We start from the raw sequence: 25,411 nt of genomic DNA, 5'->3' as shown, positions 1-25,411 counted from the left end.
GCCAGCTGAGCCCAGAGGCAGAGAAAGCCAATAAGAACAACTTCTAAGAATGAGCGCTTGCACATTGATTCTTTAAATCATTAAAATAATCATTATGAAAAGTTTCCAAATTTTCTAGGCTATCTCACTGCCATTTTAAAAATTAATATTTTTGTTGGGCAGCTGGTAGGTTGTGCACCTTCCTGTCAGAGGTCCTCCTAGTGCTGAAGGGAGACTGCTCCCTCAGGAGGCTGTCTGCCCTTGACCCCCCTCAGATGGGACTGGGGAAGCTCAAGAAGAACAGAGGGCCAAACTTAGCCCAGGATGAATGCTAAGTAACAAGTCAAAAAAATTTAAAAAATAAAAAGCAGGGAGCACTTCGGAGTCATTGCATCATGAATCACCCACCAGCCACTCAGACCGAATTCCCAGGTCAGGCAGGACCCCAGCCGGGACCTTGGCTGCAAATCGCATTAGCTTTATGAAGCCATCCTGACTGGCCCCTCCGGAGTGCCCCTTCCATTACCTCAGCCTCTCTTCTCAATCAATCTTTCAGCCTGAATACTTACCCTTTAAATCTGTTCAGCCCTGAGATCCATCTTGCTGTTTCCCCAGCCCACTTTAAAATCCCATTGATGTTTATAAATCAATTGCATCCAGCTCTCTGGCAGCCTCTTCTCTGTACTCTAGACTGGGGCTGCAGAAACACAAACACCCTACAGGGTACTGGCCCAAGGGAGCCTGGCCCAGGACAGCTGCTGGAGGGCCCAGCTCCTGGAGCTCGATCAGAAGGTCCTGAAAATGACCAAATGTGGGCAGACCCTGAGATGAGGATTCATATGAGGTGGTTTACAGCAGTGCCCACAAGGGACGCTAGTGGAGACAGGAGAGCTGCGCCCAAGCCATGTACAAACCCAAGCCCAAGGAGGTGCAGCCTGAACCCCAAGGGAACTGTGCTCAGCCAGTGGTTACAGCAGAGAGGACATAAACCCCTAGGTGTACCCAGTCTGCCCAGCAGGAGTTGAGGGAGGCAAAACAGGCTCCAGTAGCCCAGGGTGGTCTTCCAAGAGACCAGTCAGCCATTCTGAGACCTACCAGGGGGCCTGAGTCACGTAAAGCCCAGTGGAAGGCGTGGGGCCCATAGACCAGGGAGCTTTTGAGGTGTCTGCCATGTGTTCTCTGAGCAGTCTCTAAGCACAGTAGCAACCAGATGCTCCTGTTGCTGCCCCATGTGAGCTATCCCTCGGCAACCTGGAGCCCCTCAGTAGGATAGAGGGGACCAGGGGCACCAGCAGGGCTCAGCTATAGAAGCACCTGTGTGCTTGTTTGCAGCCCCTGGTCTCGGTCCCTGGCAGGGCCACATGGGCCAAGGCCAGGTTTCACCCCAGCATGGCTGCTCCTTGTGTTCTGATAGGGTGTGATAGTAGCCACTCCCACAGCCTGGGAGTGACAGGTGGACAGAGGCCAAGGTGTCTTTCTAGCTCCTTATTGTGGTCCAGAACTTGCCTGGTGCTTGTCACAGACAAAGACTCCTAAACATTTGCAAAATCAGTGGTTTCTTAATTGCTATTTTAGATCTCCTAAGGGAAGCCAGCTCCATTCCAAAAGAGCTCTTTTACGTAAAATATTTCACTGTAACTTACAGAAGCAAAATTCATCCCCTTTATAAATGCAGTGTTACAGTACCAACCTCTCTTCACAAGCTCATCCTCTGTTATGGGTGGGGCATGTTTTTGGCCGGCCTTACTCTGTATCAGTGATGGCAAACCCTTTAGAGCTTTCAGTGTAAACAAACAGCTGGCTGTGGCATCCATGCCATAGGTTTTTTCACCACTCCTCTATACTATTACCTGTGCCTGTCAAAAACACATCATGATGTCTTTGCTTTGGTGTAGGTGTTTCTCTTCCCCCTTTGTATGGCTTTTATATTGCACATATTCTGCAGGGTATGTCTTCTACTTTTGTGGTAGAATGTAAGTAGAGCTGTTCCTTGTACTTGCACAATCCACATTCTCATAAAGAACCAAGTGCAGATGGAAAATATTTTAAAATCTGTTGCATCTGTACTGAATGGGTACAGACATTTTTCTCACCATTATATCCTAAGAAATGCAATACAACAACTACTTAGATAACATTTGCATCGAATTAGATATTGTAAACAATCTAGAGATGATTAAAGTGTATGTGAGGGTATGCATAGATTATACACAAATACCGTGTCCATTTTAGGTAAGAGATTTGGGCATTCATGGATTATGGTACTCAAAGGGGGTCCTGGACAATCCCAGGTATGACTATAAGTGTTAAAGCAGGAAAGAGGAGCAGGAACGGGGAGGGATACATTGTCCTCAGAATGTCCTCTGAGGGCAGGGACACTGAGAAATGGCATTTGAGGATAGTAAAGGGGTAAGGGTTAAGACTAGAGTTATCCCTGCTAATACCCAGGGAGGGCATGGCAGGCACAGAGCCTAGGCTTTGTGGAGTGTCTCTCAGGACAGGTGCATGTGCATGTATGGAGATGAGGTGTCTCTGATTCCCAGGTGTATGAGCAGGTATAGAGATAGAGTATCTCACAGCCCACATACATGTGCATGTGCAAGTGTGGAGATGGGGTGTCTCGCAGCCCAGGTGCCTGTGACAAGCAGACTCCCCTGCAGCTTTTACCTCATCCAGCTGTCCAGCTGGGAGGCTCCTGGTTACACTGCATGGTGCTACTCTGTGAAATCATGGTGACTGCCAGGCTGGAGAGGGGTAGATTTACTCTCAATACCATAACTACTTTGGAGAAATTACCAAGGTTATTAAGCCTGTGTTTAGAAATAGTGGCAGTGTCATGAAAGGTGATGTGCTCAAGTCCTTCTTGGAATAAAGCAAACTCATGGGCTGGGGATTTAGCTCAGTGGTTCCACCACCTGCCTCGAAAGCGCAAGGTCTGGAGTTTGATCCCCTGTACCAAAAACAAAACAAAAATAAAGCAAACTCAGATTCCTAAGCAGGCTGTACCTCTGACCTCTGGTGTGGCCTTGGGCAACTGCTGCAACTTGGGCAGGGTCAACAGGCTGCCTGTGAACAGAGAAAATGCCAGGAGTAAATGCAGTTGTTCAGACAGAGCATTTCCTGGGCAGCGATATGGCTACTTGGGAGAATCCTGAGGAGGGCGGGAGGTGGGAATCATAACCAGCCCAGAAGAGGAGGGTAGGTTTGCATCAGCTCAGCAAGGGAAGTGAAAGAGACAGAGAGTGCAGAGGGCCTTCAGCTTTGGAAACTAACTGAGTGAGAGCTTTCAAGGAAGGATCTGCCAGCACAGCTCAAGCATCTCTACATACATCTATCTGTACTGGTAGACAGCAGAGCACTGAATGAGAGTGGAGACAGAGCAGGTCTGGGAGAGACCCAGGAGCCAGGACCAATCCCTAGGGTGCACCTGTAAAAGGTTTCCCTATAAAGGTCAGGATCTTAGACAACAATGGAAGCAAGGGCTGCTGGGACAACCCAAAACAGCCAGACCTCGGGGGAGGACAGGGAAGTCACAGCCAGTAAAAACAGCGAGAGACAGCTGTGGAAGTGAGCAGGTGGGCTCCACAGAGCAGAGGGAAGACGAGATTCCAGTAGGAGAAGATGACTGCCAAAGCTAGGTGCTGGATTTGATCAGCACGCTCTCTCGAGGGGACAGCTCTCGAAAAGCCAGGGTCTGGTGGCCCTGGGGGCGAGGCAGGTGCACGGCCTGCCCTGTCAGTGCAGGCCAGTCAGCAAGAGGGTGGCTGCATCTGCCTGGCACCAGGCTAATGTGGGCCTACGGGTGGAGGTGCCATACTCATTCCTCCCTCCTGTGCCCCCCTGCCCTGAGGTGGACCCTCTAGTCATCCTTCAGGACCTCTGCAGAGGTTGTCGAGGAAAGCTCTGCACCTCTGTTCCAGCATCTGCACCCTTCATCTACCCCATGTAGCCTGTGGTCCTTTCATTTCTCTGTGGCTGTGGTCGGGGGTTTATTTCCTTCCAGTCTGAGAGTGCCTCAGAGGACATCAGCCCAGGATTGTGCACTGCACCTGGAGGGTTTGGAGTGAATGAATGAATGAATCAATCAATGAATCAGTGAATGTCATGCTAGGTGGGCAAGGGCATGTTTCCCCTCCTGGATTGCGGGTTGGCTCTGGACCTGTTCCCCAGACATCTCCCCAACCCCACTTTGTACTGCAGCATTGGCTTGTCAGACCATGCGGCTTAAAACCTGGGTTACATATTTACAGAAGCAAAGAAATTGATTAAAGGAAATGCTGTGGACAGGAGCGGTGGTTATTCCAATACCATGTGACAGAGCTTCTAGGGAGAAGTCTGTGCAGCTAGCCAAAAGCCTGGAAAAGAGGGGCACAGAGGAGAGGGTGCAGGGCCAGTGGAGACCCACAGGTGCAGAAGAGATCAGGTATCTGCCATTCTTCAGGCTAGCTGTAGCCCCCCACTGGGGGACAGCGCACCCTTTCCCCATGAATTGGCTTCCTGCTTCCTGCATTTGGGGGCAGTAGTGGGGGTGGGGGCAGTCCAGGCTCTGAGGCTTTGTCTACCGGGTTGAGGGACCTATAGGCCAGTCAGGTGGTCAGACACTCAGCTGGTTATCACACAAGTTGCTAGGCTTTGGTCCTGTGCCAGAGAGCTCAACCTTCCTGGGGCAACCACACCTGGAAGAAGGCATCTCCAGACACCAACCAGTTCCAGCCTGAGGGCTCAGCTGCTCTCTGGAGAGTCAGGCCAAGCTGATGAATCCCTGAGATGCCATTGAGCTCTTCCTATGCACTCGCCCACACTGCACAGAATGCTGTGGGGCTGCAGGACAAGCAGGTGTGTTGCTGGTGGGATGAGCCAGCTGCAACAGACCATGCTGCAACAGAAGACCAGAACCATGCATGTGGCCTGGAATGTTCCATGGCTTTGATCCCTCATGAGGAGCCCAGAGAGGGCTAAGCAAACATCTATGAGGGTCAGAAGTTCTAAAGAGGCTTTGCAGATTGCCTGTGAAGAGGGGAAAGAATTTGAGAGTAGGTGTGGAGGCTTGGGCCCACAGGGAGAATCCTCCCTCCAAGCCGTCTTCTGCATCCAAGTTAGAAATTTCAAGTTGGAAATCATGGGCAGTTAAAGAATCAGAAGCCAGGCACTGGCAACTTAATTTTACCATTGATTCCAAACCCACTAAAGGAGTTTAAGAGATGAGCAAATGGATGCCAAGAGAAGAAAGCTCATAAGCAAAGGAACATACCTCATCAGTTCCCTCTCCCTCATAGTTTCCTGTTCTTGTCATGTACATCATTTCCATGTCTCCAGGGCCTGACATAATCCCCAGCCTTGGAGAAAGATCTGCCAGTGTGGGCAGAATCCAGCCCTGCACCGCCCTGGCCAGCTCGAGATCAGGGAGGAATAGAGTCAGGGGAAGGGCAGAAAGCCTCCTCATGCCATTGGGTCCCATCAGGCACAACCCCGCCCTGCCCCACAGGCAAGGCTCACCTCTAAGTTCCTGTCCGCCCTGGCAAGGCTACAGAGCTGATGGGGCAGAGATGCTGGACACTGGACATGAATGGCTACCTTTCCAGGGCTGTGGAAAGATTTTGGGGGAGAGCAAGGCTTTCGGTGAGGGGAAGAGGTTCAGGGAGCCCCAGGGATCTTTAGATCTCCAGCCACTCCTCCCACTTAGGGCAGCGTGTTCAGTGAGCAGAAGGAGCCAGCAGAAGTCTCACACAGAACAACTGCCTGTGCAAAGGCATGTGATTAACCCAGAAACAAGGTGAGCAGGAACCCCTGCTAAATTACAGGGTGGAAAGATTCAAATTATGTTACTCTGTGTAGGTGGCGATGGAGAAAGTGTGGGTGACATGCCGTTTTTGGAGGGCAGCTTACAGCGGCACCTACAGAGCCAGTGACAATAGAAAGATTCACCCTTGGGCCAGGGATTTAGCTCAGTGGTTCCGGCACCTGCCTCAAAAGCGCAAGGTCCCAAGTTTGATCCCCAGTGCCAAAAAAAAGAAAAAGAAAAGAAAGGTTCACCCCTTCTGCCCAGGGAGCTCACTGTAGGCAGCGGCTCCCAGGAACAAATTCCACACAGAGATGTTCACTGCACCATTTCCATTTTCCCACAGTCATCACCGCCATAGTTACCTATCATTTTGGATCAGAACTTGAAGGATGTGTAGAAGCTCAAAGCCAAGGATCAAATGGGAGAGGAGATGGAAGAAACATCCATCTAGAAGGACAGAGTGGGTGGGGTGCAGGCAAGCTTGGAGAACTTCAGTCACTTTAAAAAGGAAAGAGCTTGTACCTGCACACACACACACATGCATGCACACAGACTCACAGGTATGGCAAAAGGGGCCATACATTCCAATCAGCAGCCAGGATCTGTGCTCTAAGAACTCCAAGTCTGATGGCATTTTGACTCAAAATTGTTGCTCCAAAGTCCAGGGTGGCCTCGCCTAGTTGACCATAGCAGCAGCATCCTAATACTGACACAAGAGGAGAAGAACGTCCTTGGGGATGGAGGAGACAGATGCATGAGGACGGGTGGAATGGAGGGGATGAGAATTCAGTCATCAAAGTGACTTGTGGTGGGCAGTGCTCCATTGCAGAGTGCTGGCCAGTGCAGTCAGTGGGGGATAAGGGACCCAGCTGGGCTCAAGGGCACTCAGAAGGCCCTGAGATAGCACAAGACCTCTTGACTCTGCCAGGGAGCCACCAGCAAATCACACCACGTCGCTGAGGCAGGATGGAACCAGGGAAGCTGCAGGGAGGTGGTGGAGTTTGACTCCTCCCGAGGAGGGGCTTCCCTGGAAGGTTACATGCATGCCTGGGGGCATGGATGAGTAAACCTGGAGAATGCAAGAACTTGGGACCCTGGGGACAGCAGAAGCATGATGCCATAGGTGGTCCACCTCCCCCAGGTGGTAACTATGGGCTGGTGCTACTCAGGGGTCAGGGGTCCAGTGTGCTCACATACTGCTGGCCCAGGCTCCCAAGACTAGGTGCCAGGGCGGCTGGGATGCCAGAACAGGGTGGGGACTGGCCACGGGCATGCCAGTCTCACAGTGCGTGTTCTCATTTCCAGCCCGCTCCAAGAGCCTGGTGATGGCAGAGCAGACCCGGGGCACCAGGCAGCCGCTGGGCCTCCGTAGGCCGGGCCCAGTGCTGAAGGCCGGCTGGCTTCGGAAGCAGCGGGGCATCATGAAGAACTGGCAGCAGCGCTGGTTCGTGTTGTGCGGGGATCAGCTGTTCTACTACAAGGACAAAGATGAGACCAAGCCCCAGGTGAAGAGTGCCTGTCCTGTGTCCCATGGGTGTCATGCCAGGGCTCAAGGGAAGGTTCACTATGCCCTGGTGGGGGGAGGCACAGAGACCTCAGCACCCACGTTTTGTTCTTATCCCCCAAGATCCTGGCATCACAGCTTATTATACGGAAACACATCCACAGCTCCTGTGAGGAGACTGTTTCTGTGACTTGGATGGAGGGCTCACTCAGTTTAAGGATAGCGCTCCCCACTCCCCCATGTCCTTTCCAGACCATTTCCTTACTCCCATCACCCAGGAAACTGGGTACAGGACAAATCTAACCTCACAGGCTGACTTGGAGCCTTGTGTCCAGTGCCTCTGGCTTGCAGTGCTGGGGACCTCCCTCAGGGGCACAGGGTGTCTGCCCTTTCCACCCAAACTGCTGAGTTCACCACTTAGTGTCCTCCACCGCTGGAGGACCCATCACAGCTGGACTGTGTGACACTGTGACCAAGAGCTCTGCTTGCTACCATCCAAGACATCGGGGCTGAGGGAATAGGGCAACCTCTTCCTTGAGACAGGGAACAGGGGTCTGGCATCCGTAGATTCAACCACTTTGGATCAAAAGTATTTAAGAAGAAATATTGTATCACTAGTGAATGTGGGCAGACTGTTTTCTTGTCATTCTCCCTTAAGCAACATAGTCTAACTTTGTTTATAAACCCACCAGGTATTATAAACGATTAGGGATGACAGAAAGTATCCAGGAGGTTAGAAGCAAGTGCTGCACCATTTTATATAAGGGACTTGAGCAGCCATGGACCTTGGTACTCACAGGGGTCCCAGGACCGATTCCTGCAGATGGCAAGGGACGTCTGCTCTCATCCCTTAAGGTACATTAAAGGGCATGTTCCAAAAGGTGCTCCTGGTCAGAGGTCACATCTGTGCACATCCCAGCAGCTCCCACAGTGCAGGGCTGGGAGAGATTCAGAGGCTTCTGGGTGAGGGACAGAAGGAGGCCAAGTTCACAGTGAGAAAGTGGCTCTCTGACTCCTTTCATCTTGCTGAGTATGCCATGGATGGAGTGTTGCTGTGGATGAGCGAGTCTTTGCTCTTCCCCAATACTTTCTGTCCTCCCTTTAAGAGAAAAACAGGTTTGGTTGGAGGGAACAGGCCTATTTCACAGCCTGCAGTGGGAGCTGGAATCACGAGAGTTAATAACTCTGCCTTTGTGGTATTTATTCCAGTGGTTGCCCCTGTTTATGGGAAGTGATTCAGGTTTCTGCTCACAGTGGTCCTATCCGGCTTGCCTTTCTAAAGTATATCTGCTTTCAAAACCAGATTTAGGGGCAGGGGATTTAGCTCAGTGGTTTCACCGCCTGCTGAGCAAGCACAAGGACCTGAGTTCGATCCCCGGTACCAAAAAAAAACAAAACAAAACAGTGTTACATTGCAGTATGAGTGGGCCTAATGGTACTGAACCAAACTATACACTTAAAAAATGGATAGTGTGGTGAGCTGGGCACAGTGGTGTAAACCTGTCATCCCAGCACTCTGGGAGGCTGAGGCAGGAGGATCAAAAATTCAAGCCCAGCCTGGGGAATTTAAGGATTTAGTGAGATCCTGTCTCAAAATAACGAGGGCTGGAGATATAGCTCAGTGCATAGGCCCTGGGTTCAAACTTTGTGTTATATAGATTTTGCCACAATACAAATTAATAAATCAAGGAAAACTTTCAAATAAATAATAGCATACATGAAAGATGGACAGAACAAAAATCATGTGATTGAACCTAAGATTAAGAAGATTAAAGTGGATCTTAAGAAGACTGGGAAACCCTGATCTTGTCCAGTCCTGCCTCCTGAAAAAGAAAAACCATGCCCAGATCAGTAAGAGGGAGAGATAGGAGCTTTGGAACCTGATAGATTTGAATGTGTCAAAATTACATCTCACAAGCTACCTGTACGTATGACTTGGGATGCTAAAATTAATTTTTTTAACTTTAGGTTTTATTTGTAAAACGAGACAATATCAGCTACATGCTGGAAATTAAATTGCATAATTTGCACATAACTGAGGGCTAGTCGAACACACTGGGTGCTTGACCTGAGCTCCCGAGGCCCCCGGCCCTGCCTGTGCCTCCAAATCCACATCGTTTTCCTTGTGGCCTCTTTGGCCCTTCATCCATGGCTTGGCTTTCTGGGCTGACTGGTGATAGGTCACTCTGATGCCCGTGACCAAAACCGCAAGGATCCCCAGCCTTTCAGAGCTGTGCCTGGGGCAGCTGCAGCCCTCAGACCCACCCCAGGCATTGGCAGCCCAAGGGCACGTTGATCTGGGAAAGGAGCAGGCCTCGCCCAGCAGGCTAGTCTTGGAATCCTTCAGGCCTGGATGGCACTGCCAAAGCCTGGGGTGACGTTAGGCCCCCCAAGACCCCCTCCGCCTGCAGAGTGGTACTCCAGAGGCAGCCCCTTGCCCCAGTTCCCAATCTCAAAGCAACAATGGCTTCAACTGGACTCATTCAGCCTCCACAGTATATCACAAACTGCTGGCACAAGTGCCCCCACAAATTTCTACTTAATTGCATGAACTCCATGTAATAGACTAATTCTCAGTGTCTGCTTCCTGGAAAAATATGCCCTGCTCACTGTCCCAGTGACAGCATGGCCTGGCGGTCAGAGCCTTCCGGTCAGACAGCCGCAGCAGCTGCTGTCACTGTCAGGAAGAGGGACAGCCGGCGGCCATGACGCTGCCCAGACCTGGAAGTCATAAGCATCACTTACCCCACGTCCCTTGTTCTAGACCAAAGCTTTTGCTTTTCTCCGTCTCTCTCACAGGGGTCATGGGATCAGGCCTGGCAGAGAGTACAGTCACACGCAGAAGTGGCTGGCACAAGTGCAGACATAAAGATCTGAAACCATGGGCCGAGGATGTAGCTCAGCAGCACCACGCCTGCCTGGCAAGTGCAAGGTCCTGAGTCTGATCCCCGGTACCACAACAAAAAGAAAAGAAAAAAAGATCTAAAAGCATGACCTCTTCCCCCTGTGTCCCCCAGAACTTGTCCTTATGTTTCCAGCAGATGGTTTCATATTAAAGATCCCACGATTTGTCATCTTAGTAGCTTTAGCTTCTGCGCAAAATGTTTGCTCCAGCCATGGGAACTCCCACCACCCCACCAAGTGCTTTGCTGATTAGCCTGGCCTGGCTCAAAGGCTCACTTTAATCATCTCAGTCCTTGTGGGTTTCTTGGCTCAGAATTAAAATGGGAAGTATAACTTCCAAAACGTAAGACTGCAAAAAATGTAACAAATTGAATGTGATCAACCCAACAAATGGTAAAAAAAAAAAAAAAAAGGCGGGGGGGGGGAGAATTAAAAAACAAGAGAGAAATGCAAAGAGAAAACAAACAGAGAAGATGGCAAGCGTAGCTGTCATAACAAATGTGGTCTAGATGTGGCAGTGCACCCTTGTAATGCCAGTCCTTCAGGAAGCTGAGGCAGAAGGATTGCAAGTTTGAGCTCAGCCTGGGGATCTTAGCAATTAGCCAGACTCAAAATAAAAAACAAAACAAAATAAAAATAAAAAACAAAAGGGCTGGGTATGTAGCTCAGTGTGAAAGCCCTGGGTTCAGACCCTAGTACAAAAGAAAAAAAGAGTTGGGCCAGGGATGTAGCTCATTAGTGCTGTGCCGCCTGGCAAGCGCGAAGTCCTGAGTTCGATCTCCGGTACCACCAAAAAAAAAAATGAGTTATCTATTTCTTAAAAGATTGGATGTAAATAAGAGGGGAAAAGAGACAAAACTGTTGAAAAGCCAGGAATGAACAAGGGATAGACCAGTTAATGTGAGCAAAAAGAAAGCAGACTGAGCAACATCCAATAAAATAGGATTCAAGGTGATTCTAACCAAAAATGATGCAGAACTATAGCTCTTCAGAAAGATAACAATCTGCTGAGAAAACAGCAGCCATGAGCTTTTATGCTTCTAATGACACAGCTTTGAAGAATGTACAGATACTCAACCCCCATCCCTTGTTAGTTTTGTTAGTTTTGAAAGGAGCTGCTTTGCTAGGCTAAGGATCAACCCCAGGGCCTTACACATGCTAAGCAAGTACGCTACGACTGAGTCACAGCACGACACCTCTCTTTTTCTCCCCCAAAGCAAATATCTTTCAAAAAATGAAATCATAGGGTACATTCACTGACAATAGAATAAAAGAAAAATAGACAGAATTACGAACAAAATGATATCCAGGAAGGGGGTGTATGCAAGAGAAACCAAGGGCTAGGTGTGTGGAACCCAAATGCACACATGTTACATGTTTCCTTCCTAGTCAGCGAGAAAATCAAAATTCAGATTGAAGCTCACAGGTAGGGATAACAGATTTACTTTCTTTGTAATTTTCAGTTTCATTAGTATGTGTTTGCAGTACATAATGACTTTATTCATCGTGGGGAGTTGGTGCATGTACATAACACAGCTTAATTCTTTTTATGCCCTTTTCCTTTCCCTCCATCTCTTGGCTCCCTTCCTATTTGCAAGAGATCTATGTCCCTGTTTTCAGTTGTCTGTCTTTTATTTTGCCCTTTAAAGATCACATGTAGCTCTTCCACATCCGCCAGCTTCAAGAAATGGCACTAAAAGGATGTTTTTGAAGGTGTAAACACACCTAGACAGAAAAAACAGGAGTGGCAGCAGCCTTCTGGGTGCTGGAAAGGAGAAGGGCAAGATTTATTCAGCTGACTGAGAGCACTGAGCTCCAAGCCAGGCCTGAGGAGCACACAGAAGCTGCCAGGTTGGCAAAAAGAGCTGCCCAGAGACCCAGGAGTTGGTAAGACCAGAGTGCTCTGGAAGTAACAAGAGAACCAGTTGAAAGTCAATTTAAAAGCAATTCAATCTCAAATATTCTAAATAACCTTGTGCACGGCAGTGACTCCCTCACACACACACACACACACACACACACACACACACAACACTCAGACATAACAATGGATTCAGTCCCTGTGAAGCATAAGAGAGAAACATTTCAGACTAAGGACAGCCATTCAGTTCTTAGTGAGAGTCCCACACTGAAAACAGGAGGGTTTGGTAAGAGTTAATCTACAGACCAGTCACTTAGCCCCCAGTATTCATCCCACATTGTGCTCCGAGGCCCCAGCTATCAGTAGTAGCCCCCAGGAAGAAAACACAAGGATTTTCAGGGGTCACCCATGAAATGGCCCAGGAGGACCCTCCTCTATATGCCCACCAGGGAAACACTTCCCCCTCCTTCTCCTCACCCACCAGTTGGTCAGTTCCTTAGAGGGTAAATCTCCTATGGAAGATGGAGACTAAAACAGGAAGAATGAAAAGAAAATCTCAAGTTGGAGGCATCAGAAATCATGCAGGGAGAAGAAAACTTTTATTTAAAATTGTCTTTAACATCCTCAGAGACAGACAGTAAAAATGGAATGGAAACAGACTATGCCGCTAGAAGTCAGAAATGAGATTTCAAAAATGAAAAAAGGGTTAGAGGAAAAACATGAAAATCCCAAGAAGAAGAGAAAAATAACAAAGAGGAAAACAAGAGAGACACCCCAGTGTCTGAACAGAAAGAGTTCTAGAAAGACTGAAGAGAGGAAGGGGGAGAATTTGGAGGAATGCTGCATAAAACCATCCAAGAATGTTGTTACAAACACTGAGTATTGGCCGATAAAACCAAAATGACTAGGGAGGTTTGGAAAGGTGGTAGGGAGGGACTCTCACCCTCCACAATGCAGAGTCCTTGAATAGTACTTAAAATTTTAAATCAAGAAGTAGTAGCATAAACGTGTTATTTAGAAATGAATATCTAAGAAACAAAAAGAAATCTCATCCAAGAGTGTTAAAAGTAGTGACAGATCCAGGCAATGGCAGGGGAGTGACAAATCGCTATCTTGTAACAAGTTGTAGAGAACCATTTGGTTCCTTAAATTAAGAGCAAATATAACTTAATGTTTAAAATAAATGAAATAAAAATGAAACAATCTAGAGGATTTTGAGAACACAAATAAAACAGATCAAAGCCATGAGGTAGGACTGTGGTGAGGGCATGGATAGTGAAAAGGTGGTAAGGTCAACTTAAGTTTTGTCTGTTTTATTTTAATGTCTCACAGTGGAGACTACCTTAAGTTCATATTTTAAAATATTTTTTAAAATTTTAAAAAGAAGGAAAAAACTGAAACCAAAGAAGAAATGTGATAGAGGTACAGCCCTAGGGAGTTTTTCAGATAGACCAGAAGGGGCTAGGGAGAAGCCGGGCAGAGGGCTCTCTAGACAGGGCCATTGAGCCCAGCCATGGTTTCTGAAGAACAGGTCCTGACGTACTGGAGGTTGCTTGGATGTTTTTAGGATGAGCCTAGGGCCAGTGTGAATCCTGCAGCTCACCTCCAGGGAACAGCCCCGGGCCTCTGAAGTATAGGCCCAAGGCTCATCCTACCAACAGGATCAACCAGAAAGAACCTAGACATCAGGCACCAGAAGTGGAGAGCCAGAAACCAGAAGTTAGAAGCCAGATGCCAGGAGCTGGGTCTGTATCTGCCTCCAGTATTGGGGTGATCTGTGAGGGTGAGGGGCTGAGCCTCACCCATCAGATCTTGGACAGGGAGGTTACCTGCAGCAGCACAGGCAGGGGCTGGAAGGGCCAAGGCTGGGGACACAAAAACCATAGATGACACTATAATAGTAATATAAGGTGAGGTCAGGAAATCCCCACTGTGCTGGATCAAGGGGCAGGGAAGTAAAGGAGGCCAGGGAGCCAGTTAGGCAGAGTTTTGAAGTCTCAAATCTACACCCACATGGCTGGTGCAGATGTAGGTTCTAGCAGGAGCAATTTAGAAATCACTTCAAGAGCAGACTGGGTTTATGTTGCCTTTTTCCCCCTTCCAGGAAAATAAGTGAGAGGAGGTTTAGTAGTAAGAAGCAGTAGAAGATTCATTTGCAGCTTGATTGAATTTAGAGTAAAAGCTTGGGATTGGGAGGAGGAAGACAAGATAGATAGATGGGGAAACAGATGCTATACTGGGAGTCAACATTAACAGTAGTCAGTAAGTCTTCTTGAAGAAAGAGGCAGCCTCTGGGAAGCAGGTGAGGCAGTCAGATCCCCTAGCTTGAAGATCACAGGGGTGTTCCACCATGAAGCCAACCCTCCCTTTCCCAGGGCTGTTATTCACCAGATTTGCATGGGGTGGGGCGGGGGGAGGTTGTTGGAAGCTCCTGGCCTTGGAGAAGTGTCCTGGATGCTCTTGTTTTTTACATGAAGGAGTGGGAGGCTGGCATCAGGCCTCAGCTAATGAGCACTCTCGCAGCACCTGAAGTGGCAGGCACTTCACTGAGACTCCCAGGATGTGATTCTTTGCTGGGTGATGAATGTCTGCCCATAAAACCTCAAAACTGGTTATATTGGACTTATAATCATGATCATTACCTCAGCACTATCTGGGGGTGTCTCTAAGACACCCTTAGGTGTCAGAGCCCATTTGTGCTCACAGCTCACAGGGCAGGCCACCCATCAGGACAAGCTGATTGAGCAAACCCTGAGAATACTTTACAAGGTTTATTTGTTTTATTTTTGTTTTTGTTTTTGGTACCGGGGAATCGAACTCGGGTCCTTGTGCTTGCGCAGCAGGCGGCGAAACCACTGAGCTAAATTCCCGGCCCTACTTTACAAGTTTTAAATTGTTGCTCAGCCTAACCAAAAGGTCTTAACTGTTTCTGTCTTGATATTGTCATTGTTTTTTGGGTTTTTTTCAATTCAAAGTCATATATATATATATGTTTTTAATTTTATTTTATTGGTACATTTTCAGTACAATATAATGACATTCATCATTGAAAATTTGCACTTTTACATAATCTCTCTGTTCTTATTTTCCCCCTTCCCCCGCCCTCCCTTCAACCCCTCCACCCCTCCATTTTTCCATTTTCTCATATTAATCCCATTCCTTTCTATCCTTTCCCCTACCCCTCCCCCCTTCCCCTTTGCCCCTTTTCTTCCTATTTCACATTACCTATTATACCTTTTAGTCCTTATTTACACTTTCAGTTTCTCACACTAAAGAAACTATTCGGTATTTACACATCTGTGTCCTATTTATTTCACTTAAGAGTATCACCTCAATGTGCATCCATTTAGCTATAAATGCCTCTGATTTCTCATTTTTTATGGCTGAGTAGTACTCCATTTTATAAAAAACCACATTTTCTTTATCCAGTCTCCAGTTGATGGGCACTTGGGCTGTTTCCAAGTTTTAGCTATTTCAAACTGTGCTGCTATGAACATGGGTGCACATATATCACTGTGGTATGATTCTTTTAATTCTTTGTGGAAGATACCCAGCAGGGGAATAGCTGGATCAAATGGGACTTCCAGTCCTAGTTCTTTGAGGTATCTCCATACTGATTTCCACAGGGGTTGCACTGATATTGCCATTGTTACTTTTGTTTGTTGTTTTTGTTTTTTGAGACATGGTCTCCCTATGTAGTTTGAGCTGGTCTTGAATCACTATGTAGCCCAGGCTGACCTCAAACTCATAACAAGCCTCCTGAGTGCTAGGATTATAACCATGTCCCACAAAGTCCACTTGCCATCGTTACTTTGGAACGCTACCTCAGTTTAATGTTGGTTCTCCTTTCTGTATAAATTTCATTCCCATAGGACCAGCCTACCTTATCACTTCTCTTTTCCCATCACTGAGCACAACGTCTAATACATCACTGGCCCAGTAATATTTCATGGTCACATGAATAGTTGAATGAAGAAATGATTAGATAAATAAATGATTATGTATTCTGGCTCATCTTTGTGCTAGATCTTCAGTGGAAAAAAATATTTTATTGTCTTACCTGAGGGTTCCCATGGAACTTACTGGACTGCCTTCCCCTCTTAGAATATAAAGTCACCAAAGTCTAGATTTTGTGTGTTTTACCTAATGTCTCAGTGTCTAGAATAGTTCCTGACACATAGTAGAAGCTCAATAAATACTCAATTTCTTTTGAGTCCACAGCAGCCCTACGAGGGCAGGTACAGTTAATTCCCAGGGTACAGGTGGAGAAAGTGCTGCTCTGGAAGGTGGAATTGAACCTTGCATACTAAAATGGGAAGAGCATAATAATGGGAATAAGAGTGCCTGTGTTCGAGTCTCATTTCTGCCCCCTACCAGCTGCAGCTTTAAGCAGATCATCGAAGCCCCTCCTGCACTCATTTTTAAAGTAGTGCTCTGGGGCTCCAGCTGCAGGAAAGGTTGGACAAATGGAAGCTGGTGTAGCTGGTGGTGTCAAACTATGTGAAAATTCAAAGACAAGGTTGATAAAATACCTAGAATGGGCTCTGAATTAGAAGATCTTCAAGGAGTGTGGGAAGAGTTGTGACAGGAAACCAGAAAAGCAGGTCACTAATCCGGAAAGCAAGGATTGCCAGACAGGCTGGCTCCCTGACACCCCCCTGCAGGAGCTTTGCTGGCCTTTTGCAGTTAGGAGTCTGTATCAGCAGGTGGCAGACCCACCCTGGATACCTGGTGTCTGAACCACAGGAAGGCATTTCGTCAAGTTCCACATGACAGAGTAAAGCAGCAGGTTTCTGGCCTGTGGCTTCAGTGCTTACTAGCCAGTAACCAGGAAATTCTACTTTTTGAGCCTCAGTTTCCCCTTTGTAAGGTGAGAATAATCACATCTGCTTTATAAAACTGCCCTGAGAGTAAGGTTAGGCATGTAAGAAATGCCCTTATGGTGGCCCTCTCCAGAGTGGAACTGTACCCTGTGACGTTTTAGCAAACTGTCCAGCTGCGTCAGAGAAGCCCAGTGGCACAAAGCAGGCCCCTGACCTTGCCTCTGCCTTGCTTGATAAGTTCAGTCCATAGCTTGCATCCAAATAAATCCAACTCTTACCTGTGCTATGAACCAGGCCCTGTTCTAAATGCTTTGCTGTGTTAACCCTCTCCAGTTCTCCCAGCAACCCTACAGGGTATGTGGCACACAGTCGACAAGGATGGCCACCACCCAGGCCTCCCCTCCCTGTGCGCATGCCCCTTCTCCTGACAAGTTGGTGGGGTCTATTCTGCTCGCCCCTGGGAGCCAGGCCAACTCTGTTTTTGCTCTGAGAAACTACTGCCACACTGTAAGGATGGTTGAGCAGATCACACGTGACGCGGAAGCATATGCTATGTGAGTCTGTACCATTCATATAAAGTAAGACAACTGTCCCCTGAGCCCTGCCACAGTGTAATAAGGAATAACAGGTCCCTGTTTTTCAAGCTTCTATGTTTTGGGGTGATTTGTTGTGCAGCAATATATGACTGATAAAACTTGGGAATGATTATTACACTCATTGTCCAGATAAGGAAACAGCCAGAGAGGTTAAGTGAGTTGCCTGATATGGCATAAGGCTAAACAGTGCTAGGGCCAAGAGCCAAATCTCAACAATGTGCCTCTTTTTAATCACTATGCTACTGTGTGTTGTTTTTGGTGACAATGAAAACCAAAGACATACATAATGAATTTACAGACCTGGGAGGGGGACCAAGGTGATGTAAAATAACCTCAACAGCCTGGCCTCATGGAAAACTGTTAAAATAAAATGTGAAGTCCTTCCCTTGATTAAAAAAATTATTTAATTTCACAGAATGGAAAGATTGAGTTAAAAATAAGTCAAATATAGCAGAGTTAGGAAGTTTGATTGAAGCTAACAGTGAGATGTGGCTGCCAGAAAAGCTTCTGAGGACCTTGGGTTGTACAAGAGGTACACAGACTTTAGAACAAGGGAGGGGGAGCCCTGCAGAACTATGCCATACTCAGACCAGATCCTACCTGGAGAATAGTGGATACCTGGATGCATCGCATCCTCAGCATGGCAGGAACAGGTAGCCAGGATGGTGAGGTGTCTGAACTCTTACACCAGGAGGAGGCACTGAATGGATCATCTGGAGCAGATGATCTTGGAAAGAGCACGAGAAGACACTGCATCTCGTGTGGGCAATGCTGGGAGAACAGTGAGCAGACTCCCCATGTGTGAAGAACACTGGGTTCAATGCAGTATTCGTGGGTCGGGGTGAATGCCAGTCCCTGGTGCTGGGCAAACAGAGGTCAGATGATTGCTTGGCTTTAGGGGATGGGGTAAGTTGATCACTGAGTTGATCTGAGAGTCCTTCCAGCTCTCAAAGCCAGGAGGTCACCAGAGACCTCATTAGGCAGGGAGGAGTGGAAGGGTGAGAGAGAGATTCAGCCAAGCCTTCCAAGAGTTCATCCTAGAGTTGTAAGGATCAAGGCCAAAAAAGCAGGACACTGGGGGCCTGGCCAGAGCACACTCCTTCCCAGAATTCCTGCTGCTGAGCCACTGTATGCAGAGGTCTAAGCCTTATTCCACAACAGGCCTACAGAGGTCTTTGTGGGGACAGAGCTGCCAGCAGGACAGCCAGAGGGTAGGGACCCTCATCTCATTGGCCCTTGCAGCTGGCTTTGTGAACTTGTCCCTGACCTCCTGAAAAAAATGGAAGAGTAATCCTCCCCTCCCTCCTGCGTTCCACCTGTACATCTCTGTCTACACCTCAAATGAGTGAGTGAGTAATTATCTCCCTGGCTGCCACACCATGGACCTCAGCACAGCAAGCTGCAATGGGTCTGGCAATGCTCAGAAGGAACAAACAAGAGCACTAGGAAAGGATAATTCAGCAGTGCAGAGAAAGTGTCCTCCCCAGCATGCTGCACACCACCTGGCATCAGCTGTGGTCTGATTGTCCCTTCCATTCGTGTCACAGCAGAAAAACTAAATAGATATCTTCTTGTTTAAAATGTCCTTGGGGGCCAGGGATTTAACTCAGTGATTATGCCACCTGCCTTGCAAGCTCAAGGTCCCTAGTTTGATTCCCGGTACCCAAAAAAAGAAAATGGGAGATTAAAATGTCCTTGGGGGCAACTGCAAGTGTTTCTTTTTTTTCTTTTTTTTTTTTTTTTGGTACCGGGGATCGAACTCAGGACCTTGTGCTTGCGAGGCAGGCACCGGAACCACTGAGCTAAATCCCTGGCCCCTTAGGTGTTTCTTTTCTGAAGAATTACTCACTGAAAACTTATAAAAAAGAAAGAGGTATCAATTTTTTAGGTCCAAATATCAGATTCTGTGATTTTTTTAAAATGCTTATATTTTTTAAGCTATTTAAGAGCCAGAACTCCCGAGCATTTAAACAGACCAACATGCAAATTCTACTCAGACAAGATATTTTGAATCAAATAGAAATTTATTTAATAATTTTGAGTTGATAGCATCAGCCAACTCTTTTTAAAAGCAATTTCAAAAGAATACTTAAAGCTGTTTATGCACATGTCAAGAAAAAATATAAATAATGATCCAAAAATATGTTTTAAAGCTTATGTTACACCATCCTCCAGTGGCTCTGAAAACATCAGCAGCTCCTGAAAATGACTAAAACTAACATATATATGGGAGGATTCTGCCAGGGTACAGGAAACCAAGTCCCTAAGGGGACTGATGATGCCTCATGCATAAATAAATCACCAGTGACAAGTGTCTTGATGGCCCATGAATTCTTTTGCACCCACTACACTGCCAACAAAATGGATCTTCAACTTCTATAAAACCAGCTCTGTGTTCCCTCTGGTGTCTCTGGTTATTCGTGTAAATGTGATGAGCTCTTCTCGGGGGCTTGTTGGTTTAAGTCAGTGCAAATATGAGCTTATGCTCCTTAAATGTCCTCAATTTTTCATAGATTAATCCTTTGGCTTTCAGTGGAACCAAATTAATTCACTGTAACAGCTGGAAGACCAATTAGTAAATTCCGAGGTCTATCAATTACTAGACAGAAAAATGAGTGACATTCAGGCAGCTTGGGAAGCGTACTTGACTCAGTGTTTAGAAAAGCATTCTATACTTTGATTATAATTGGGCATCCTAACTCCTTAGTGTACTGGTAGAATAAGGAGCCCCAGTTTCTCAGCATCATGGGAGTGATGTACATGGGCTGCTGCCTCACCCACCTGCTGAGGACAGTGAGCATTTCCTGTATGGACTGCAGCCTTTACAAAAGATGGAGATGAGGTGTGTGCCTTCCTCAGTACAATGCAGCAGTTGGCTCAGCAAATCCACTCAGCAGCCTGTCCTGCCACAGCCAGGGAAAGTCAATGCAAGAGAATCTAGACTGCATTTCTCAGAATTTCTCAGACTGACCTGCTCTCAAAGAACTGCACAATGGCCTTCCCCCGGAGGCACCATACTCCCCAGAGCATTGCACAACTTACAGGGCCTCCCAGAAACAGACAGAAGCAAGCCATGTCCAGCCAGGAGAGGACCTATCCTGCTTCCAGGCAGGTCCTGCATCAGTAAGCCCCAGAGGTCTGTGCTGCACAGAAAAAGCTTCCAGGGGATGCACTGCTGCATCCGGGCTCCGAGCCACAGGTTGGCCCCAGGACACTCTGCACTGTGGGGAGAAGGCTGGAAATGTTACAGCCCAGCAGGCGTGGCAGGGACAGTGCGTGGAAGGGCAAGCTGGGGTCCAGGGCTGTGGGCTTGGGCTGGAGGGGCCCTGTGTCTTCACTGGCCTCATAAGATGGAGATTGAGAGTCAGTAGCACCATCACGGGCTCCCAGTTCTGCAGAAACAGCTCAAGCTGCCCCAGACCTGACAGGCAGCTCTAAAGAGTTGTGGGCAGAGTGAGGATTAGTGCCAGGCTGGATCAAGGCCATGTCCACCGTGAGTCCTGTATGGAAGGAAATGGGGGTGGCCAGGCTCAGGGCACATACTCACAGGTGCCGGTTCCCTTCTGAACACAGCCGTGCCACTAAAAGCCATGGATGTCCAGAGGGATTCGCTTATCTTGTCCCCAACACCTCCACGTAGATCACAGGCATTCCAGGGAGGGAAAGGCCAGTGAGCCAAGGGTGAAGGAAGTAGGGTCACTGTCACAGTCCCAGGACCTCACGCTGTCCAGGCAGCATCCAGGCTGGGTGTTTGGCCAGGAACAGGAGATGCAGACGTGACGTGCCTGGACACTGACCTAAGTCAATCTTTGCTGAGCTCCTCCCAACACTCTATCCAAAGGTCAGGCAGGAGGATTGCTACAGCCTGTCACAGCTGGAGGCCAGAACTCAGAGCTTCTGCTGCCCTGCTTGGCACTCCCTCTCCCTGATGGCATAGCACTAGACGGGGCAGCCTTTCATTTCCTTTTACTCCCAAATGGCCAAACAGAAGAGCAAAGGAACAATATTATATTGGTCCCCTTTATCCATGGAGGATATGTTCGAAGTTCCCCTGTGTACACCTGAGTCCATAGCACAGTTCTGAACCGAATATGTTTTAGGTATTTTCCTAGACCTCTATGCCCATGATAAATTTTAATTCATGAATAGGCACCGTAAGACACTGACAGCAATAACCGATAAAATAGAATCATTGAAACAATATATTGTGATAAAAGGTTGCATTTGGGGCCTTTTTAAATAAAATAGCAGTTACTTGTACCCAAACACTACAATATCACAGCAGTCAACATAATAATTGAGATAGCTACTAAGTAACTATGGGAGGGCAGGGTTTCATCAGGTTACTCAGAATGGTGCACAACTTTAAACTTATAAATTGTTTATTTCTGAGCAGGACATGGTGGTACATGCCTGGAATCCCAGCACTCTGGATCACAAATTTGAACCTATCCTGGACAACTTAGCAAGACTCTGTCTCAAACTTTTAAAAACTAAAATAAAAAAGGACTGGAGATATAGCCCAACACTAAGCCCCTGGGTTCAATTGCCAGTCCTGAGAGAAAAATTATTTATTTCTGAAATTCTCCATTTAATATTTTCACATTTCCATTGGCCGAAAGTAACTGAAACTGCAGGAGGTGACATAGAGGGTAGGAGGGGACTATCATATTAGTACACAGCTTTGTCAGCACAGAAACACAGCGTTTAATAAATAGTGCTACAGTTTTCAAATGTGTTACGTGTGTGGGGCCCAGTGAACAGTTCAGGGAAAAATTAATATTTATTTTTCTCCAAAATCATCTAAATAGGTGATGTAAACACTGCTGAACGTCCTCCAAAATCCTCCTTTTTTGTACCCATAGTACAATCCCCTGCATCAGTACAGCTCTGGTCAGGTGTTGACCAGCTGTCTCTGTGGCCTCCCCAGTTGACCCATCAGGAAACAGGAGAAAAGTGAAGGTCACACAGATCATGGACAGGTTTAAAGGGCCAGGCCTGTCAGTGATGCCAGGGCTCCTTCCCAGTCCCCGAGCCCCAAGCTCAGGATGCTCAGAAGCAAAGGGCAGACCATGGAGATGCGGTAACACTAACAACCTGCTCCTAATCTGTCATCAAGTCACGTGCTGTCCTCCGTTCTCCTGGGACTAGATACACATCTGATTCAGGAACTCTCCAGGTTAGCATTCTGCTCTTGGGTCCCTTCCTTGTGAGCTCCCTGCATCCCTGAAACTAGCTCAGTCCCCAGGCTGCCACTGAGGCCAGGACACCAGGACTAGGAGCATTTCCTCTGTACAGAATTCCCACCGTGGAGCAGCACCAGGTTCCATACACGTGACCATAGACATCAGAATCCCCATGTTGGTGGTGGGGCCCCTGAAAAAGGGGGCCTGGGCCTAAGGCGACCATGCTGGGACCAGCAGGGCAGCCTCAACTTCACAGCCAGGGGAATGAGACCACTGGAGGCTCCAGGAATGCCTCAGGACAAGTCAGGGGACAGGGTCTGGGGTGAAGTCTGCCTCGGGGTCCTGGCTTGTTGTGCAACTCACTGGAGCTCACCAAGCCCTGACACCCCAAAAAGGCACTCCCTGGGGGCTGGGAGAGGCTCTTAGCTGGGTTTGAGGGCTTTACCAGGGCCCCAGGCTTAGGCTGTACACCTGTCCTAGGCCCTGCCCACACACACACACATACACTCACCAGCTTCCCCACTGTTCCCATGTTCACTGAACTTTCAGTGGGCTCAGAGCTAGGGTGAGTGGCCAGGAGGTGGCCGGCAGGGCAGGTACCCGAAAGTGAAGGGAGCTGCTGCTCAGATCCCCAAGCCTCTGTTTCTGTAGATTACCTAGTGATTCTCAGCACACCACTCCTGGGGCACCAGGGAAGGCAGACACAGCCCAAGACACGGGGAGAAGCCAAGCATCCCCAACAGGCCAGTGCGCTGCCTGAGAACCAGGGGAATTTTGGGCCTATGGCATGACAGTATCCCCGAAGAGTCTTCTGCACAGAAAGATGCTCCGCTCTGGGAAGGAAAGTGCCTTGCTCCCAGCTCATTTGTCTCTAGCCTTTCCGTGGCCTGTTCTGATAGCTGCATTCAACAGTAATGGTTCATGGCTACAGGCTCTGGTGATAAGAACAGGGAGGATCCCTCCCTGCTTGGTGCTGAACATACTCCTGATTTCTATTATTTATGTAAAATCAGAGTGTTTCCGTTCCTGGTTGGGTGTCAGATGGCTGAAGCTTTTTAAGATTGATCTGAGGTCCTCATCAGAGTTACCAGAGATAAAGAACCTGAGAGATTGCTTTTAAAATGTGTCTGCAATTTTCCAAGGAGCTGCTCATGGAGGATGTTTCAGTTGTTTCTTAGGGCTGTGTTCTTTGATGGGGCTAGGGAGCCTGGAATGCCCATTGCAGAGAATTCAGAACTGTTGCAAACCCCAAAACAGGCCAGGGGGAGACACAAAGACTCCAGGGCCCTGCAGGTGCCACCCATAGGACTGCCATCACAAACTATGGGCTTGTCACCATCCTGGACCCCTGATGTGTGCCCCCTACCTTATTTCATGGCATACACATAAGATTATAGGGGAGAGGTTGTCCCTAGAAACAGACCAGATTAACGACATGTTAGCCAAAATAGCCTTTGGATTAATTATGCGAATATGCACAGTCACACAGGCCCTGAGAGCTAACCAGGTCCACCTTGGATGACCCTGTGAGGAGGGAAGGACAGAAGTTAACAGCTTTATGATTACTGGTCAGAAAATCAGGGACCAGGAACTGGGCAGATGGGACCACCCCATTTAACAGAGAGGGAAACTGACACCGGGCAAGGCAAACTTGTCCAATACTTACTATCTGTAAGCAAGTGGGGTCAGGACTGAACCCAGATCTGACTGAGGCCGAAACCTCTGTGGTTTCCACGCTGGTCCCATATAACCTCCAATTTCAGATGTGATCCTTGCTTCTTTTCCCAATGGAAGTTCTGGGTGCAGGATATCCAGCTGGACACACCCAAATAGAAATCTTCATGGCTCTCGCTATTGTTAATCTCACTCCCTCCCTTGGATGGGCCTGAGGCTTTCGGACACTGATCAGTGCCCTGGGAGCTGTCCCCAAGATCCAGTGTTCTTTTCGACATACACCACAGTAGCCTCCCCTGTGGGCAGCACCCCCTGCAGGCAGGGGCTCATGCAGACTCAGCCCAGAGAACTTGGAGAGCAATTGCTACTTGCTGTGAGTCCAGGAAAGTTGACAGGCCTGGGACCCTGATGTTTGCAGAAGCAAGGATCGGGGTTGGGGTCATTCCCTTGCTTGGTTGATGGATGCATACTTCGGCATGCAGGCAGGCTGACCAGGCTGGCCTGGCCCGTTCACATTAAGGGGCGCACAGGGTGAGAGGATGATGGCAGACAGATGCCAACAGCCCAGCACACAAGCCCAAGCAGCCCTCCACAGCCTATCTCACTGGCTTTCTCTTCTTCTTCTTCTTCTTCTTCTTCTTCTTCTTCTTCTTCTTCTTCTTCTTCTTCTTCTTCTTCTTCTTCTTCTTCTTCTTCTTCCTCTTCCTCTTCTTCTTCTTCTTCTTCTTCTTCTTCTTCTTCTTCTTCTTCTTCTTCTTCTTCTTCTTCTTCTTCTTCTTCTTCTTCTTCTTCTTCTTTTTTTTAACTTTTTAGTTATTGAAATTTACTTATTTGGCTGCAAACATTACAGCACCTCACCATTCCCTCCCTCTCAAACCATAAATTTTGGGGGCCTTTTCTGAATACAGTTGCCCCTCTGTATCCACACACTCTTCACCCACAAATTCAAACAAACACAGACCACAGTATGGGAGAAAAAACTGCATTTGTACCAAGGCCATGTTGTTCCAAACATGCTGTGGTTGGCAGAACAATGCTTTTATAGTTTGTGTCTAGATGTCTCCTCAAAGCCTTATGTGGTCATAGGCTATTTTGGAGGTGG

The 25,411-nt window shown here is 47.8% G+C and overlaps 1 protein-coding gene across 7 annotated transcripts in view; it reads left to right on the top strand.

Moving 5' to 3' along the window:
• Arhgap22 (Rho GTPase activating protein 22) overlaps positions 1-25,411 on the top strand; it is a 160,295-nt gene that overhangs the window by 38,305 nt on the left and 96,579 nt on the right. For all 7 annotated transcript variants that reach the window (XM_087210571.1, XM_087210569.1, XM_087210570.1 and 4 more), the window contains one exon: positions 7,067-7,266. In XM_087210571.1, the coding sequence (XP_087066697.1) occupies positions 7,067-7,266 (200 nt within the window). The remainder of the gene's footprint in view (positions 1-7,066; positions 7,267-25,411) is intronic.

This window comes from Heterocephalus glaber, unplaced genomic scaffold (genome assembly GCF_053883595.1).
Source record: "Heterocephalus glaber isolate CG9 unplaced genomic scaffold, H.glaber_assembly_v1.0 deba00001150, whole genome shotgun sequence".
NCBI lineage: Eukaryota > Metazoa > Chordata > Mammalia > Rodentia > Bathyergidae > Heterocephalus > Heterocephalus glaber.
This window is presented reverse-complemented; position numbering and strand designations above follow the sequence as displayed.